We start from the raw sequence: 17,548 nt of genomic DNA, 5'->3' as shown, positions 1-17,548 counted from the left end.
CACTTAACGTATGTGCTAGTGTTTCCCCCTTTAGCCTGTGGGAGACTTCACTTGTCAAAGCCCAGAGCTTATCTGACCCCGAAATCCTGCATTTGTCCACCACACTGCACTGGAAATGGAGACAGAGCCCTTGCCTGCCTCATCCACCACGCTGCCCTGCACAGGCCAGGTGCGGGGCTGGCCCCCGAGCACCAGCTGAGCCCGGCTCCTCCAGGGGCACGCCAGTCAGCTCCTACTCGTCTTCACTCTGGGGCTGTGACAGTGAAATGCACACAATGAACCACACCAGTTTAATGTAAATTAACTTAGGATGGAGTGAGACATACTTACTAATGATTCGTCTATAGTAATTATTTTGACTCTATTAAGGATGACCTCAAAAAGAGGAAATGTGCCCAAATAAAAAAATAAAGTGAAGAACTATAGTTTGAGAGTAGATAACAGTAGATAACATTAAATTAAACTGGCATGTCTAAATTATTAAACTGAACTGGTATGTCACTTAAAAATCTTTTAACATAACTACGATGATTTAAAAATAATCTTGAAAGAACAAAAATTGAGATTGAAAAATCAGTTTTAATAAAACTGATAAAATCATAAAACATTAGTATATTCATACACTACCTGGTTAACATAACCTTTCTTCTTTCGCATGAAATGAATGTTGGTTTCCCTGAGGGACTTTCCAAAGGCAAATATTTGGTATGCTGTTTACTTGCAGGCTTTTTCATTATCCAAATGTGTGTTTTTTCCAAGATAAAAGTGGATCATATTGAGACAGCTATTTCTTCACTGTCTTTGACCACCTCAGCTGAATTTACTATACATCTTCCAGGACTAACAAGGACAAAATCAAAGTAACAAAAGAGGTAATTGGTGTTTGGGCTTTAAAAGAGATAACTATGGTAGCTTTCTCCACTCAAAAAGGAAAAAATGTAGCAATGAATAAAGACACCATCACTAATTAAACTGACTAGGAGCGCCCTTCTCAATGCCCACAGATGTTCCAAACTGTCTCCCTTGGGCCTGGGGACAACTTTGACTGTGTGGATGGAAAAGGGGCTCCATAATAAATATGACTGGAAGTAACCTCACCCGGTAATCTGACCATAAATTCCTCCCTGGGCAGGTCAGGGTGGGTAGTCACGCCCCAAGCCTACAAAAAGGTTTCTCTTTGCTTTAAACAAATTCTGTTCATTGTTCTTCTGCATCTAAGTTCAGACATTCTAGAAATGCCAGAGTAATCCTCTTTTTCAGACCCTTTGGAGACAAAACTAGTACTGTGAAAGGAGCACACAATCCTACTCTGTCTAACACCTTCTAATTCAATCACAGAAACTCCCCCACCCTTGCTTTCTCCCACCTTCAAGTAAGAATCTCCCACAAACTCCCTCCTTGATTCCAAATGCATAAAAGCAACTGCAACTGTCCTTCTCCAAAGCATTTTCTCAGTCTGTTGAGATCTTGCTTCTAGGCGTATCCTCTGTTTGACTCAAATAAACTCTTAGAAAAATTTTCTACAGGTCTGGACACTCTTACATCAGCCAATGACTGCGTGTCCCGCAGCCTCCCTCGTTTCTCGGGAAGCCCTGTAGTTCCCACCAGTGGAAAGCATGCAGGCATGCTGTGTGCCTCCTCCGGGCCGGGCCAGGGAAACCCTCCGAGTGTGTGCTCTCTCCTATTCCCTTCCAGCTCACTGGATGGAGATCCCCCGAGACCTCAGAAGCCAAGTGTTAAAGGTGGCAGACCCTCCTCCGTCCTAGGTCCCCAAATGCCTATGAGACACAAAGCCATTGCTTCTCCAGGCCAGTGAATTTTGGGGTCTATAGTTTCCATACTTAGCCTACCTGACACACCACTGCACAGCTGGGAACTCTTGTGCTTTTCCTTATACAAACTGTGAGGTTGTTCAACTCATAAGAAAGAAGAAAAAAATAGTCACAATATTTTTAAGATTCTCCTAAAGTCGCAGAAATGCTGCTTAACGGGGGCCCTTGAAAAACCAAATTACTGCCATAGCTGGCGTAGCTCAGTAGATTGAGTGCGGGCTGTGAACCAAAGCATCACAGGTTCAATTCCCAGTCAGGGCATGTGCCTGGGTTGCAGGCCATGGCCCCCAGCAACCACACATTGATGTTTCTCTCTCTCTTTCTCCCTCCCTTCCCTCTCTAAAAATAAATAAATAAAATCTTAAAAAAAAAAAATAAAGAAAAACCAAATTACTTAGTAGACTGTCCTTGCTGGTGGGAATACACAGCCGATGCATACATATTTTCCGTAAGAGAGGACCCACTGTCCCCCACAGCAGCCCCTGCACCTCGGGACAGCGCCCACTGAGTGCGGCCAGCTCTCACGGAGCTGTGCTGGCACAAGGACAGCACCGGCAGTGACCCAGCTCTGGGCAGTGACCACGGCCCCGGTCCTGTGCCCCGGGCTTTCTGCATGTCGGCTCACCTCCTCTTCACCTGGGAAGAGGGTACTCTCATCTCCTCCATTTACAGATGACGGCACCAAAAACATGGCACCAGCCCCAGGTCACACAAAAGTACACACACAAATCTGGCAGAGCCCAGGCCAGCCCCGGCAGTGCGAGTCCCTGCTCTTGCCCACCACTCTGTCCTCCGGTGGCTGTCACCTCTGTTCCAGACTCACGGACAGCCAGCCTTAACACCCCCACACCTGCAAATACCCAAAGATCTCTTTTATAAATCAACACAAGTTATTTTTCCACGCGGCCAGGAAATAAACTCTTGAGTTTTCATCATCCCTTCAAACGTGGTTCAAATCTGTTCACCATTCAGCCCCCTTTGGAAGGGTCCTGTTCATTCACGTGCATGCTGCACTGTGTCGCTAGAGAGGGACTTCATGTGCAAAATCAGATGAATGACAGTACTTCCCAAAAGGGTCGGTGTGAAGATTAATCAGGGCATTCATGTAAAGCCCTAAAAATTAGAAATGGAGCTTGAGACAAAGTAAGCCAGCCAAAGCCATCAGCTACTATGTGCCTTATACTTCAAATGCTGCAGCAGCCTACAACCATATCGGGTTCCAGTGTCCACAGCACCCCGCTGACCAGACTGAATTTGCTGTCCACTTAAGTGCAGTTTTTAAAAAAGGGGAGCCCTTAATAAGTTGAGTCTCCCCTATCCTGATAGTGTTTTCCCCCTGTTTTCAACAGATATTACACTTCACCTTGACTATGGTTACGCTTCTCCTGATTAAGTTCAGCCCACCTTCCCACATAGTAAAGGCCTTTTTCCAGTGTTGTTAGTTCACCTTACCTGGTTTCACATCCTCAGCAAACCAGAGCATTAGGACCTGGAAATCCTAGAGTGGCCTAGAGTGCCCCCAAGATAAAGCCGTGCTGTTCTCTCCTAGAAAGTCCCCCGCCGCCCCGACATGGACTCACTGCTTCCTCCTATCTCAGCAGCCAAGGATACATAAGGCCCCTGTCTTGACCACAATAATCCCACACCAACCTTCCTAAGTGCACATATTTCATTCCACCAACTCTATGGGACTTCCCAGCCCAGTTCCTTGGTGGGCTAGCGGTCCAGGGACGTCGTTAGGAGCGTAACCTGGGTGGGACCGGGGAACCACAGCCAAAATGCCACTCCCACAGGGGCCCAACCGTATGAGGTCTGGGCTGGGATGGAGGGCTTCAGAACTACGCAGCAGTCAGTGGGAGCCTAAGGTAAGGAGCTGGGTCATGCAAGGAATCCTTACCATATTGCAAGGGAAAGGACCTGTTCTAGGCTATCAAGGTGGCAAAAAGGAACCCACAGGCAGGTGATAGAGGGGCAGGCGATAGAGGGGCAGGCGGGCCCCTCCCCCTCAAACGCTGCCCTAGGAGCTCCCCTGCGGGCGGGGACTGCTGGACGCTGGGTAGCATTCAGAGTGTGTCACGGTAGTCTCAGGCTGGGACCGCTACATTTTTCAACCCTGAGGACACAGGGCTCCTTCCAAGCCCTTGCAGATGCCCAGGGCAGCCCTCAGAGCAGTGATTCCCACTCACATCCGAGTCACCGGAAGGGCTTCCTAAAACAGATCGCTGGGGCCCCTCCCTGGGTTTCTCTGGGTAGAGGCCTGGAATTTACCTTTCTAACAAGTTCCCAGTTGTTCCTGTTGCTGGTCTGGGGACCACACTTTGAGAAGCACTGACTCAGGGCAAGGGAGTCAGGGAGAGGCTCAGGGGAAACACACCCGAGGGGAGGAGGGCAGGGGTACGTCCGAGAGAGAAGGGCCTCTCCGGGCCGGCGGAGCAGGCAGCGAGTGAGCGGACTGGCAGCAACAGTAAAGACCAGTCTGAACCAGCACATGGTCTCTCTGTCTTCTGTATTTGCGACCAATTGGCAGCAGTACTTCCTTTGTTCTAATTCTGACTACAGACTGCGGGTGTAGCTAAGGGATAATGTAAATGCATGCTAAAGAAGATGGGGCCACGCAGAAAAAAGGCAGAAACAGCGACTCAACTTTCATAATAGAGAATGGTGGTTAATTTTGGTTTCTTGCTATGCTCTTTTCCAGAACCTTGTCACAGAAAGTGAGAGGGGCGGTGAACTCAATGTCTTCCACGGAAGAAGCTCACTGATCTTTCTGAACTCAGAGGAAGGCTGTGACCAAAGAAGCAGGTCCCGGGCAGGCGGGGAGAGGTGAACCACTTATTAGCAACAAGCGGTTTCAGGATGGTTCTGTACTGGCCATTTACATCCATGAACATAAAAAGGAATGAACAGTTCTTTACATTCACTTGGGTTGGAGGCAGTTACAGCACATTTCATTACCTTACCACTAGTGAGAGGGAAGGAACCTGAAAGAGAAGACACTGCACATTTTAATTGGTTTTGAGTTTAGAAATGTATGTCGAATTTAATACCTAACTCCTACCCTCAGGAGAATTCAGACTTGCCAGAGGAATTCACCTCTGAATACACAGAGAGAGCCTAACTTAAATGGGGAGAAGGGGACTCTAGAAAATTAAAAACGAGGGAAAGAGAAATGAATGAAAACCAACCTGGCTGGATTATGCCTTTGTCGAAAGGACAATTTGTGGAATGCGTATTCACTGCTTTTATCCAGAGCCGCTTCATGAGCACATGCGACCTTCTCACCCCTCTCCTAGGAGGACCTTCAAGAGCGTGCAGTTGACCCTGTACTCCTGCAGCCAGCCTGTGACTCGTTCTGAGAAAGTCTACAAGACACTTGCTGCCAAAGGAATTGTAAACGCGACAAAACAGAGGTCTGAGACTGTGGCAGGAACCATTTATAAGACAATCATCCAGAAGATCCAGAAATGCTTAATGGTATTTTCAACAGATTATCATCAAAATGAAAACAAAATTTAAAATGGTCTCACAGAACGCTGAGACCTCTGTAAGGGGGCAGCAGCCCTTCTTTCGAGAAAACATCATCCCCGGTGTCACCAGTGAAGGAACCGAACCGCCCAAAACCCACGTGCTTCGTTACTGCGATGCGTCTAAAACTGTTTCCAGTGCAGCCGTCCACTCACCACACCCCACAGAGTTTAAGTGAAATCAAAGATGCCACTGATGATAATCAAGCATACCATTATTTTACACACAAATAGGGGGAAAATGCTAACTAGAAACTGTTGATTTTAGAGATGTTCAAATGTGAAAACCAAACCAAAATGCCCCATGTCTCAGCGTGGACGGGAAATCCCTCCACGCGCAGAACGCTGCTGAGAACGCCCAGGGCTCCGACTCCCGCACCAGGGCCAGACGGCAGCCCTGCTCCTTCGAGCTGGGGGCCCTCCTCGGATCACTGCACCTCGCCGACCTCGGGACATGGATCTGATGTCAGCGTTGCCTACTTCTCACCACATTGCTGAGAGAATTAAATATGATTCTGTCATAGTATTTAACGTGTGCCCAACACTTATTAGCCGTCTTATTCCTGCTGTTACTAAAAATCTGGCAAGAGCAAAGTCATGAATTAAGCAACCTTAAATGGTTTCTTTAATGTCAGTTCACCTAGTCCCAGTTGCCAAACCTTTACATGTTGCCTCCTCAGTGCCACAGCTCTAGAAATAAAATGAAATAATCTAAAATGGAGCCGAAGCATCTTCTTAAACTGAAGAACCAGCCAGAGCCCTAAGGAGCGGGTGACTCAAGCACAATGGGTGAGCATTTGCATACTGCTTTGCATGACATTTGCATGCTACCAGTTCATTTTTACTTGAAGTGAAAATCCGCCCACCATCTGGTTCTTTCCTAGTCCCTTATGATCCCCTAGGTGTTGAGTTGGCTGCCTTTGCCTGGGAAAAAATAAAGCAATTGGCGTGCATTAAGTAGTTATCGCCTGTGCCTCCGAGAGCTGGTTACCCTGGCTGAGGAGAGGCTGGCGAGCCTGCAGCAGGCTGTGGGCCCAGCCCGCTGTGAGCACCCCACAGGGAGGGTGGCTGCCGACTCGAACACCAGTGAGCCACAAAGAGCATCAGCCTTCACCTGGACGCAGCCCCCAGTGCAAACGCCCCTGATGGGAACATCACATGATTCACAGCGAAGTGGCTTAGAAAATCGGTCCTGGCCACTAGGAGCTTCCACTTCAAACCAGTGCAAAGCTTCTCTTTTCCTGAATGTGAGTAATTGTGCAGTAGTGAACCTACCACAAGGATTTGCTTTTGCTTTCAAAACTGTCAAGATTTAAAGTAAACAGAAGGCAGCCAATATCTGGCAATAAAGAACAAAAATTAGCACTTAATTAATTAGGGCCCTGTTGCTAGAATCCTCTGTCAGCACTAATTATTTGTTTAAATTGGGCCCCTGATTTGTGATTACACAAGTGGTAATGAACTGCACTTGCCTAGGTCCCATCCAAGTTCACTGAATTGCTGTTTCTTGGGAATAACTGAGTATTTTTGTAAACTCCAATACCTATAATAATTATTAACATGTAAACTAGGCAATGATCCTATGTAAGATGATACGAAGTGTCTATTTTCCAATACAAGAACTGAAAATAGCAACCTAATGAGTGAGTGTCCTCTAAGTGATCCTTTGGACGGTGCATACGAACACCAGCGCATCTCTCTCTTCAGTCTCCAGGGGACGTGCAACCCGACGTGAACAGCAAACCCAGCCGATCAGCCATAAAAACCCGAACTCACATCCGGGTACTGAGGCCAGGATACTGTAAATGTGATTATGTTTATTAGGTCTTGGAGATGCTCTTTTGTCATAGGATAATTTTTTTCTTTCAGTGCAGCTTTTTAAATTATCGGAAGGCACATGTAAAACCTTATGCTTCTATGGACACTCAGAAACACAGGAACCTCAGTTACACTAAAATTCCAAAAAGTGATGCCAGGGTAGTTAAACGACCAAAAGAAGACCGTTTATAGCACCACCTTACTTTCCAAAAGTGCCACTCTTCATAGGATAATCGTTCGAATGCCAGAAATTTTAGAAATCACTTAGCTCGATGCCTACCACCATTTTTACAGAGGAGGACACTGAGAGCCGGTCTAGAAACTGGCACTTAAAAAAAAGCAAGAATCTAGACGATGAGGACTTGGGGCTGGCTGGTGCTGGCAGGGGACTGGAGCTTCCGCGAAGTAGGATCAGAAGGCCTGGCTGGGTGGGTGGTCTTGCTAAGGAGCCTGGAGTTTGGAAGAAAACCACGTTCCAAAATGAGAAAAAGACACTGGGGAGAGACTGCGCCTATAAAAAGAATAGCCAAACATATTCTGGGACAGTTGTGTTGCCTCCTGAGTCTAAGGTCGCCTGGGGTGAGGGACGGCCAGCCCCAGCAAACAGGCTCTTGGGCGCCATCCTGGTGCCTGGGAGGTCTAGGAAAGTGAACTCATTTCAAAGGACACAGAACTAGACATAAAGACAAAAGGTGCACGGAGCGCAGCAGCTACATCACCAACTCCATCTTATTCAGACCAGAAGGGAATCATCTGTTTTCCTGCTCATCTGCCCCCCAACAAGCTCGAGATCCAGAACAGAACAAGAGGCCCAGAAGCTGGCTCCCGAGTGTGTGCCTGAAAAGGCCCCTGAAGATGGAGAGCACCTCTTGTTCAGAAGCTCAATCCCTGGAGTGGCGAAGAAGAAAAGCAGCAGCCCCCACCCGGAGACGCAGCCTTCACCTGGATCTGTGCCCTGGCTAGCTGGCCCCCACGACCTGCCTTCCCTGGGCTACTTGTCACCTGGCTTCCAGCTGTGCTCCTCCAGTGGGAGGCCCTGGCAAGAGAAAGGGGCATGGGGAGAGAGAGAAGTCGGACTGTTTTCTTCCCATTCTCCCCCGCAGCTCCTGCCCAGGCCCCAGTCTCCTGGCTCCACTGCAGTATTTTCTGTAGCATTTGCTCCGGGTCCCTGCTGGCCTAGGGTGGTCAACGCCTTCTTGGGCCTCACCACCCCTGGCTGGTTCCCTTTCATTTCTTCATCCAGCTGACCCTGACTCTATGTTGGAGTCTGTCTTTTGCCAGGACCCTAAAGAGTCTCTAGGGAAAGGAAGCCACAGGATAAACATGTTGTGTCATACAGAGTTTTACGTAGAAACTGAGACATCTTACAGAGCAGAACAGAAACCCACATACACTTTAAAGATAAACAGACCTCCAGGAACATCAATCTTCAAACCCAAATACTGCTGCCCTGGTCGTTCGCTCTCCTTGGCCTGAAGATCTTCAGTGGCAAGACGGGGAAAGGACACTCTGCTGGGGGAATGGACCTCCCTCTGACTCCCCTTGCTTTGAAAGTGGAAGTCAGGTCACGAGCTCCACAGATACGAGGTGGCCCGTGAGATTACACTGGATGGCCTAGTGTGCAGTGGGCTACACCACCCAGGTGTGCCCAAGTGCACTCTGCGATGTTTGCAGAGCTCTCGGAATGTATCCCTGCTGTGAAGCAACCCATGGCAGGAAAGTAAGGGTGAATTCCTTGACTGCCCGAAGGAGTCAGTCTTCCAGGTGACAGAGGCAGCAGCCACAGCCTGATGGAGACAGAAAGAAGAGGGGTGGGGACAGCCTCTCTACACAGGGTTGCTGAGAAGAGGCATGTGACCTGGAAGACGGAGACAGAGGAATGGGCGCATCATAAGGTCAAAGCCTACGCAGGAAGTGGTTCCTCCTCTGAGGACATCGTGGCTACTGTCCACTACTTTGCTTTCAGAATAAAGAATCGGTCTTGAGCAAAAGCCCTGCTATAAAGCCAACATCTTTTGTTTGCGGAATGGACAGAGAAGTGTGTGATACACATTGGAACACTTTTCACAAAGTTTGTAATTTAAAAATTCCCAGCACCTAAAGTGAGGACACATTAGTTATTTAAAATAAAAATAAAACACAAGGTTGATCTTATTCCTCATAATGCTGGAGAGATAAGGGTTAACCATAACCCCTTGGCCTTGCACAGCTGAACCCGGAAGAGAGGACAAGGCAGCTTCCGAGGGCATGTGCACAAAAGGAAACCCCTGGGCTTCTGGGAGGGGGCAGTGCAACGTCACTGAGCTGACGTGGAACCAGCTGGGGAGTCCTTCCATGTCCCCTCCAAACACCCACGTCACTCAAAGCCCTTTCCTCCCTCCTCGTCCCTCTCACGTATGGTGCCTCTGCTAAGCTTTTATTAAAATTCAGGTTCTGGAATCAAAAGCTGTGGGCATACTACTGGTTTAGATTAATCAAAATCTAAAAACCTAATTAATCAAAATCTATGAACTGCTACCATGGACAAGAAGAAGACGGCCTTTGCCTTTTAATACCAGCCTGACGATTCTTTTTAATGCATTCTTATGCAGATGGAGAAGATTTATCTTTATCAACGCCTAATTCCAAATGGAAATATTTTATTTCAAATCATTTAAAAAAAGATAAAAATTATCAAAAGGCGACAGAAATCAGTAAGCATCTGGAGGCTAATTTGCTTACCTGCTGTCCCCAGCATTCGCCACGTACAGCTTCCCCAAGAGGCAGATCACAATGAGGGCTGTGCAGCCTCCAGAGATATTGTAGGAACTCCTCTCTCGTTCTATTTGCAGGTCCTGGAGAAGAAAACAAAGTTAGTGCTGGGTTGTACAGGGACTCGCACCACAGACTTTCTTAGCATCGCTCCCCAAGGGTCTGAATGTGCTTCAAAGAGGAGACAAGGCATCCTCAGTACTTGTTTTTCTACCACCTAATGAGCATTTCTGGAGAGGGCCCCGGCATAAAACCGCCGCCTGCCAGACCATCTGCGAACCAGAGACAGGGAACAAGGGATGGCAAATGGATATAATCAGGCAAAAATGAGAAGAATAAAACCAACTGCATTCAATAAATATCACAGCTTATGGAAAACTTAGTCCTCCGTGGACTGCCTGAGCTGCCATGTGGAGGGCACCCCAGAGAGGCAGATGATGACAAGTGCTTGGACCTGGTCCATGTCTGTAGCCCCAAAGTCTCCAGTCGAGACTTTCTTTTACAGCTGGAAAAGAGAGGTGACTGGAAAGATGGTGTCCTCTATTCGATGCAGGCAGGAGTCGACCTCCTGTCTTACTGATCAAGGACAGAAGCTCCCAACCTCTGGTCTGACCTCCTCTCCCCACCAGCTCGAAACAGTGAGGCGCATGCGCAGTAGCAGTCCCCTGTCCCTGAGCACACCCGCCACGTCAGGCAGTGCGCTGAGCACTTTACACAAAGACCCTCACCTTGTCCTCACAGCCACGTTACTAACCTCACACTGTTCGGGCGCAGAGCAGTGGGGTAGCCTGCCCACATTCACTTGGCTGGAGTCTGGATTCCAATTCGATTCTCTTCCTCCAATGCCCATGGTATTACTTGCCACCTAATGAGGCCTCTCCAAGAAAATTAAAAACATACACACTTCTATTGACTGATAGGCATCATTCTCAAGACGGATATCTTTGTAAAATTCTGTGCCAGTAACAGACACAAGGGTTCTGTCACCTCAGAAAATGTGAGTTGAGTTAGGAAAATAAACTAAACGCTAGCTAAAATAATTACAAACATTCCAGCAGTAATCTCCTGGTGGGGCAGAGGAAGGGGGAACGCAGGCTGGGTGACAGGCAGAGAGAAGGAAGGAAGGGTGCCCTGGCCAACCCTGAGGGCGCCATCAGCAGCCGGAAGGCCGGGGGTACTTCTGGGATTCTTAGAAACCCACAGACTCTATTAGAGCTCAGTGGCTTGGGCCAGCTCCTCACGGAAAGGGAGAGAGAATTTAGTAATCCAGCACTTATCAGCAGTTGCTAAATCACCAATGGGAAACTGGAAACAGGAGAGCCTGGGCTGAGGCTAGAGAGTAGGAACAGCAAATCGGTTAAAATATAAGTAGAGAAAAAGCACAAAGACAGGCGCTGGGAGAAACCGCCATACTGGAATGAAGTGGGGAGAGGGAGGGAGTGGGCGGGCTGTGTAGCCATGGGGAGGGGTTAAGAGTGTGAGTCTCTGGGGTAGGGCGGTTTAGAGGCAAGTGAAGAAATATTCCAATAAGGGAGTGAGCCAACAATGGCATCGAAAGCTGCACAAGGCTCCACAGTGTCTTCTCATAAGACTTTCCACATCAAGAGGCCCCTGGCCAAGAAACCAAAGCAGAATCAGCCCATTGCCCAGTGGATTCGGATGAAAACTCGTAGTAAAATCAGGTACAAACGCAAGAGGAGACACTGGAGGAGAACCAAGGTGGGTCTCCCAGGAACTGCACCAGAGAGATGCAGCTCACACACTGCACCTGGGCCGCACCCAGGCGGCCTGCGCTTTCCCGGAGCACGGACGAGACCCCACCATCTGGACCGTTGGGCGTTTTTATTGGGAAATTACTGGAAGAATGATTTTTCTCTTTGACTTTTTTCTGCACTAGCACATTGGTTCATTAATAAATATATAAGACCTTCTTTAAAAAAGCTGCACGAGGGTCAAGCGTGAAGACTACCCTAAGGAACTATGTTGGACTTTAAAAATTTACATAAACTGTATCAATCAGCTTTCTTGAAGGACTGTGGCGAGGATTAAATTAGACGGTGTGCACAAGGTGCTTTCAGGCCACTTAGACCCTGCCCGCAGCCTGGAAACGCCATGACTGAGGGCAGAGGCTGGTCTTACTCACTCCCTGCTGGACGCGCAGCACCTACAGCAGGCCAGGGAAAAGGTTGTTTGATGAGTGCCTAGTAAGCGGGCAAATAAAGTCACACATGTGAGAATGCCTGGGTTTCAGAATGATCTCCCCACCACCTTACCTCTACCATAACAGGAGAAACATGTCCCACAATTCACAAATGAAAAACTTAAAATGCAAGTAAGTGCTCGCAGAGATGGTAAGCAAGCGGGAACCCATGCTTCAGTGAAAATGCAGTCACATGACAAGAATGCATGAACGGTTCTCGGAACCTACACTGGGATGGCTGGACATGAAGAGGAGGGCATGGGCGGCAGCCAGGAAGGGCTGTCACAAAGAAGTGAATGACAGGAGAGAGAAAGCATAAGGCTGGTAGGAGTTTTGTCTGCTTAACCTCCAAACTATGCATGAAATAGAACCAATAATTCTATCACAAAGAAGTATGGGGGTGGATTTATTCATTCTTTTGCATTTAAATAAATAATATAAAGTGGATATTATGATAGATACATATTTCATCAAATTAACATATAAATTGGTATGTAAAGTCCACATCCAATATTACTGTTTTTAATATATTGAAAGGAACTGCTCTAGCTACAGAAACGATCCTTTCACATCCAGAATCAATATTTGTTTAAATACCTAAAGTCTGAATGAAAAACAGGTTTTAGTGAAAATCCCTGAGCACCCAACTGCTTGCATGCTATACGTGGAGTGGAGTGTGAATGATTCTCGCAGGACCTGCATCACGGGTGCGACCCAGGGGGCGGGACAAAGGCATACCCTGAGATGCAGGCAAACAAGTTTACTCTCCATCGTACGTGCATTATCATGGTTTCCATCACAAGGAAATCTGATTCTAAAATTATGTAACCCTTTCCTGAAAATTGAGGCAGTGTTCAACACTAAGATTTTCTGCTATGACAGAGTTCATATTGGCCTTTAATTTTTTAGGGAACACTCTATTTATCTTGCCCAGTGAGCCCTTGTGATGGCATGAACAGTGATCCATAAATAGTGTCTTTTTTTTCCAGGGGTTCTACCACGCTCCCTCTGCAGCACCCCCAGCACAGGGAACGCTAAACCTGGCAGCACTTTCACACAGACAGAGGGCTGCATGCAGCCAAGCCACGCTTCATCCAAGAAACTCTGCTGGTGGGTTCACGCTTTCAGCCACCACCCCCACTTGTGTGGTGACGCATGTGCGCGAGCACACACACACGCGTGCACATGTGTATGCACACTCTTCAACTACAAGGGTGCTCTCTGGAGTCACAGTGACAAGGGTTTGAAAGCCGTGTTTCTATAAACTTTGTCACCCTGTAGAATTCACTGACATTAAAACACACTCTTCTACTTCTCCTAAAATTGGGTGTAACTAGAACATATTCTAAAAATAATTGCTTCCCTCTTCCCTCCCTAGAAGCCAAAATAGCATACTTATTTTTTTTCCTGAACCACCTATTCCTCTTTAAAAGATGTTTCACAAAACGCTGGTACCGAAAGGACCATTAAAGGGTGGCCTGGGTGGTTCTTTTACAAAGCTAACACGATAAATGAAGTCAATAAGGATATGTTTACCATCAAATCAACTACCCGTTTTCTTCAAACTCTCAACTTTCCCTATTAACTTAAGCTTCTCACATTCTAGGTAAAAATATACAAAAATATGTAACATTATAATTTATTTTAAAAGCCCTCAGGCTTGGGTACTTTTTTTGGGGGGGGGGGGGGGGGGATACAATCATGGGAAAAAGTACCCATTGCTTTTTGCTAAAAAAGGACCAGTCTGGAATATTTCCTCATTTTAGCTAAAACTATTTGACTAAACTATTTCAGCTAAAATAGTTTAAGGATATCAGCAACCCCCAATACATAAGTCTAGTAAAACTAGTGAAACACATGCATGTGTCATTGTTCCTTTTCAAGCATGGTCCAACCTTTTGGTGTCTCTGCACCACACTGGGAGAAGAGCTGTCCTGGGCAATACATTAAATACACTGTGACGTGTAATCACAAAAAAATCCTATAATGTTCTAAGTAAATTTATGATTTTGTGTTGGGCCACATTCATAGCCATCCTAGCTGCATGCGGCCCACAGGCTGCAGGGTGGACACCCCCTGGAAAAGGATCAACTTAAATGACTCGAGATTCAATTAACAAGATAACTGATTTATCTGCTCAGCCAAGAGTCTTGCAGGCCTCTCCAAGCTACTTTCTACTCAGAAGGACTGGTTTACCCTGTATTATGTCTGCCTAAGTATTACATTTAACCTAAGTTTATCTAAGGCCTAGGCTCAGCTAAATCAAAAAATTAACCCAATTTTTAAAATCTCTTAAAAATTAAGAGGGTTTTATTTTGCTTTTTGTTGCAATTACGAGAAGTAATAAAGGGAAAAAAGAGATGTGTATCAAATGAGAGTAAATTCAGCAGAAAAGCATTGCAAGACAGAAAGAAAATACATTGCTCTGGATGGTTGTAATTTGATTAGAAAGTCCCAGAGATGACACAATCCCAGGATCACTCTTTGTTCCGACCAATTTCAGGTTGCAAAAGGAAAAGCAGCATCAGGCAGCACAAGGGAGCAAATGCTGGGTAGTTTCAATAGGACTTGGCAGCTCCCCCTAGCTTGGTTAAAACATAGATCTGAACATGCTTCTAATAGTGTCAGTCACAAATAATAAGATTCTGCATGGTTTTAGTATCTGGGTCTGATTTCAGTTTATTTTGAGAACAAGCCAATCTGTCAGCCAGGCAATGAGGGAGGAAAAAGAAGTACTGCCTAATGTTGCCACCTGCTGGCGCTTAGTGGAATCACATGCTCATTCCTTAGAGGAACTTCTCCATACACCAGAAACAAAGACAAAACAAAACTGGCTTAAGTACAGGCAGACTCGCAAGTCCACAACTTACCATGAATATGCTAATTTTTAAAACACTATGACTTCTAAACTATAAATAAGCTTTGCACTCATCCTCCTCTTTTTCACCATACGGTTTTTACAACAAAGCCAAGTTGAGTGGTATTTCCAAGCATTTAGCTAGTAATAGGAAGAGATAGAGTAGTTAGTCATACAAGTTAAAATATTGCCACTTTTCTCCCTCATAACAACCAAATTTCTAGAACATTCTTCACTGCAGTGACGAACATATACCTGTACTGAAAAGGAAATAAAACAGAATTTTAAGCCTCTTCTGACTGTGTATCCAGACCTCAAATCCTGTAGGTGGCAGGCTTAAAAGGCCAGCTGCTGCTAATTGGTTCTTACTCCTCAAAGGGCAAATGTCTCCTTCAACTTTAACAACCAAAGCGACTGAAACTCTGACTATTCAACCACTTTTGTAGGGTGGGAAAGAAGGGAGGGCACTGAAATCAGTCCTTAGAGGTCATTTATCTTATTCATATCTATCGTCTTGGGTCAAACAGCAACCTAAACACAACCGGTGACCAAAGTTGGCTCCTGAAGCTGGCATCGTTACAATGCATTGCTGGGGAGCAGCACTGAAGCATGTCAGAAAGTCCTGAAATTCCGGTCCTTCAGGAAGCCATGGTTCACGTTACAGAGTGGTCGCGGGAAGCACTGGCTGTGCCGCTTTCTCACGGTGAAGGGAGACCCAAGACGAGCTACAACAGGGTGCTGCAGGGCAAACCCGCAACTGCCAGCACACAAAGTGAGTACTGGAGGCCCATGGCACCAATACTCAGGCACCAATAATAAGACACAACCTCCAGCAGAAGCCACTGCTGCGCCAGGCAACCCAAGGACAGCAAAGGAAAGGAAAAGCCTCGTCTTCAAAGAAAGCCTCCAGTGTTTGATGAAACACTTACCTCCCCTTGTTCAAAGCATTCCCACCACTTGTTAGTCTATGTTTTTGACTAGTACCTAACTTTTTCCTGGAAATAAGTAGTATTTATTCTGTCTTGATGTTTCTGAATCTTTAACTGACCATCCCTTCCAAACAGATATTAACATTCTACCAGCCTGCTTACTGCTACTTAGGACTTCAAAGTAAATGAGATATTGTATATCTCTACAGTCATATAATGTGTGACTACAAATGCCCCTAAACATAAAATCTAGTCTTTTACTTCTAGACTCCCATGCTGTCTAGGAAAATGCTGGTTATAAAATATTAGCTCAATCTATACTAGTGACTGAGGAGAGAGGGTGAGAGAAATACAGCAATGTCATCAGTGAGGCAATTTGAGGCTGAGGTGCTGGGCCTGGGAAATTTTTAGGGCTTAAAACTGACAGAAAAAGCAACAAAACCACAGAACTGAAATGACTAAATCTTACTTGATACTGACTTTCCCTATTCTGGAGGATCAGAATGGCACAAAAACTGCGAGACCTACAGGACAGGTAGAAACAGGAAAGCTCATAAGTGGCTGACTATTGTGAGGAAAAAAATTAGCCATGGCTGCGAAATTCCACACTGGCTCACCTCTGAAAGGCCTGAGGAGAAAGCAGCCAGAGCAGGCCAACGAAACAAGGAAATCAGCTGTGTGCTGGGCATTTCCAAAAACCAAAGCTTACCTTGAAAGAATGACTCTCGGGAACCAAAGACTGAAAGGGACAGGAGAGAAAAAGTATTTCATGAATTGCCAATGGCCTTCCAGGCCATTAAATCAAGAATATACTGCTTTATTTCTGTGTTATGGCTTCTGAAGTTCACCCCAAGCAATTTAATAGCTAAGTCATGGGCTGTTTCTACGACACTGGAGTAGGTTTTTTCTGAAGTCCCTGGCTGGGGAAAACGAAAAAGAAAAACAAAAAATGTGTGTCTCTGTAATTAGTCTAAACATAAGACAGCATCCAAACAGGGACAGTCTGAGAGTGAAAGGGGACAGTGTTAATGATTACTCTGGGCCAACAGGCATCAACTGGCATAGCCGCCAGCAGGGCAGGAGGTAGGGCCACCCCACCGAACTCCATGAAAACCAAAGGCAAATGAGTGTCTCCACTAAGGCATGGCGCCCATTAATCCATGGTGGATTACTCCATTAAGGCATGGTGGAAAGTCCAGGTGGGCCCCTGGTGTGCTGAGAGCTACCGAGACAATCTGGGAAAAACTAAAATGTGAAGAGGAAGCTGAGGGATTGAATGGATTAGAGAACAAGAGAAAGTCGTAAAGCCAAAAATTTATAATGTGGCACACCAGGTCTTCCAGAGGTGGGTTCTGGACTGCCTGTCCAGTTCCCCTTATATCATTCCTGTCTTTGACATCCAGCCGCTGACATCTACACTCAATGTCAGCGTATTGCCCGTCCTCTCTCTGATGTTCACACAAGCAGCTTTCCTCTGCCCAGCACCCTCAGCCTCCCAGGTTTTGTCTGCTTTACTCCCCCGCCCCCACCCCATCCCCATCACCACCCCCACAGAGCATCGCTTCTCCAGGGAACCCATGCTCGACTTCTTTATCAGACTCCTGCATCACCCCATGTTTCTCCTCTCAAGGTCCTTC

General features: G+C 46.5%; 1 protein-coding gene across 1 annotated transcript in view; it reads right to left on the bottom strand.

Annotated features, from left to right (window-relative positions):
- The window catches only part of PPM1H (protein phosphatase, Mg2+/Mn2+ dependent 1H), a 236,520-nt gene that overhangs the window by 104,066 nt on the left and 114,906 nt on the right, over positions 1 to 17,548 (bottom strand). The window contains exon 4 of the mRNA XM_045828954.1: positions 9,896 to 10,008. Within this exon, the coding sequence (XP_045684910.1) occupies positions 9,896 to 10,008 (113 nt within the window). The remainder of the gene's footprint in view (positions 1 to 9,895; positions 10,009 to 17,548) is intronic.

The sequence above is a fragment of the Phyllostomus hastatus genome, unplaced genomic scaffold (assembly GCF_019186645.2).
Source record: "Phyllostomus hastatus isolate PE091 unplaced genomic scaffold, TTU_PhHast_1.1 phas_scaffold_93, whole genome shotgun sequence".
NCBI classification, from domain to species: Eukaryota; Metazoa; Chordata; class Mammalia; order Chiroptera; family Phyllostomidae; genus Phyllostomus; species Phyllostomus hastatus.
The sequence above is the reverse complement of the archived record's forward strand: the minus strand, read 5'-3'. Positions and strand labels throughout refer to the sequence as shown.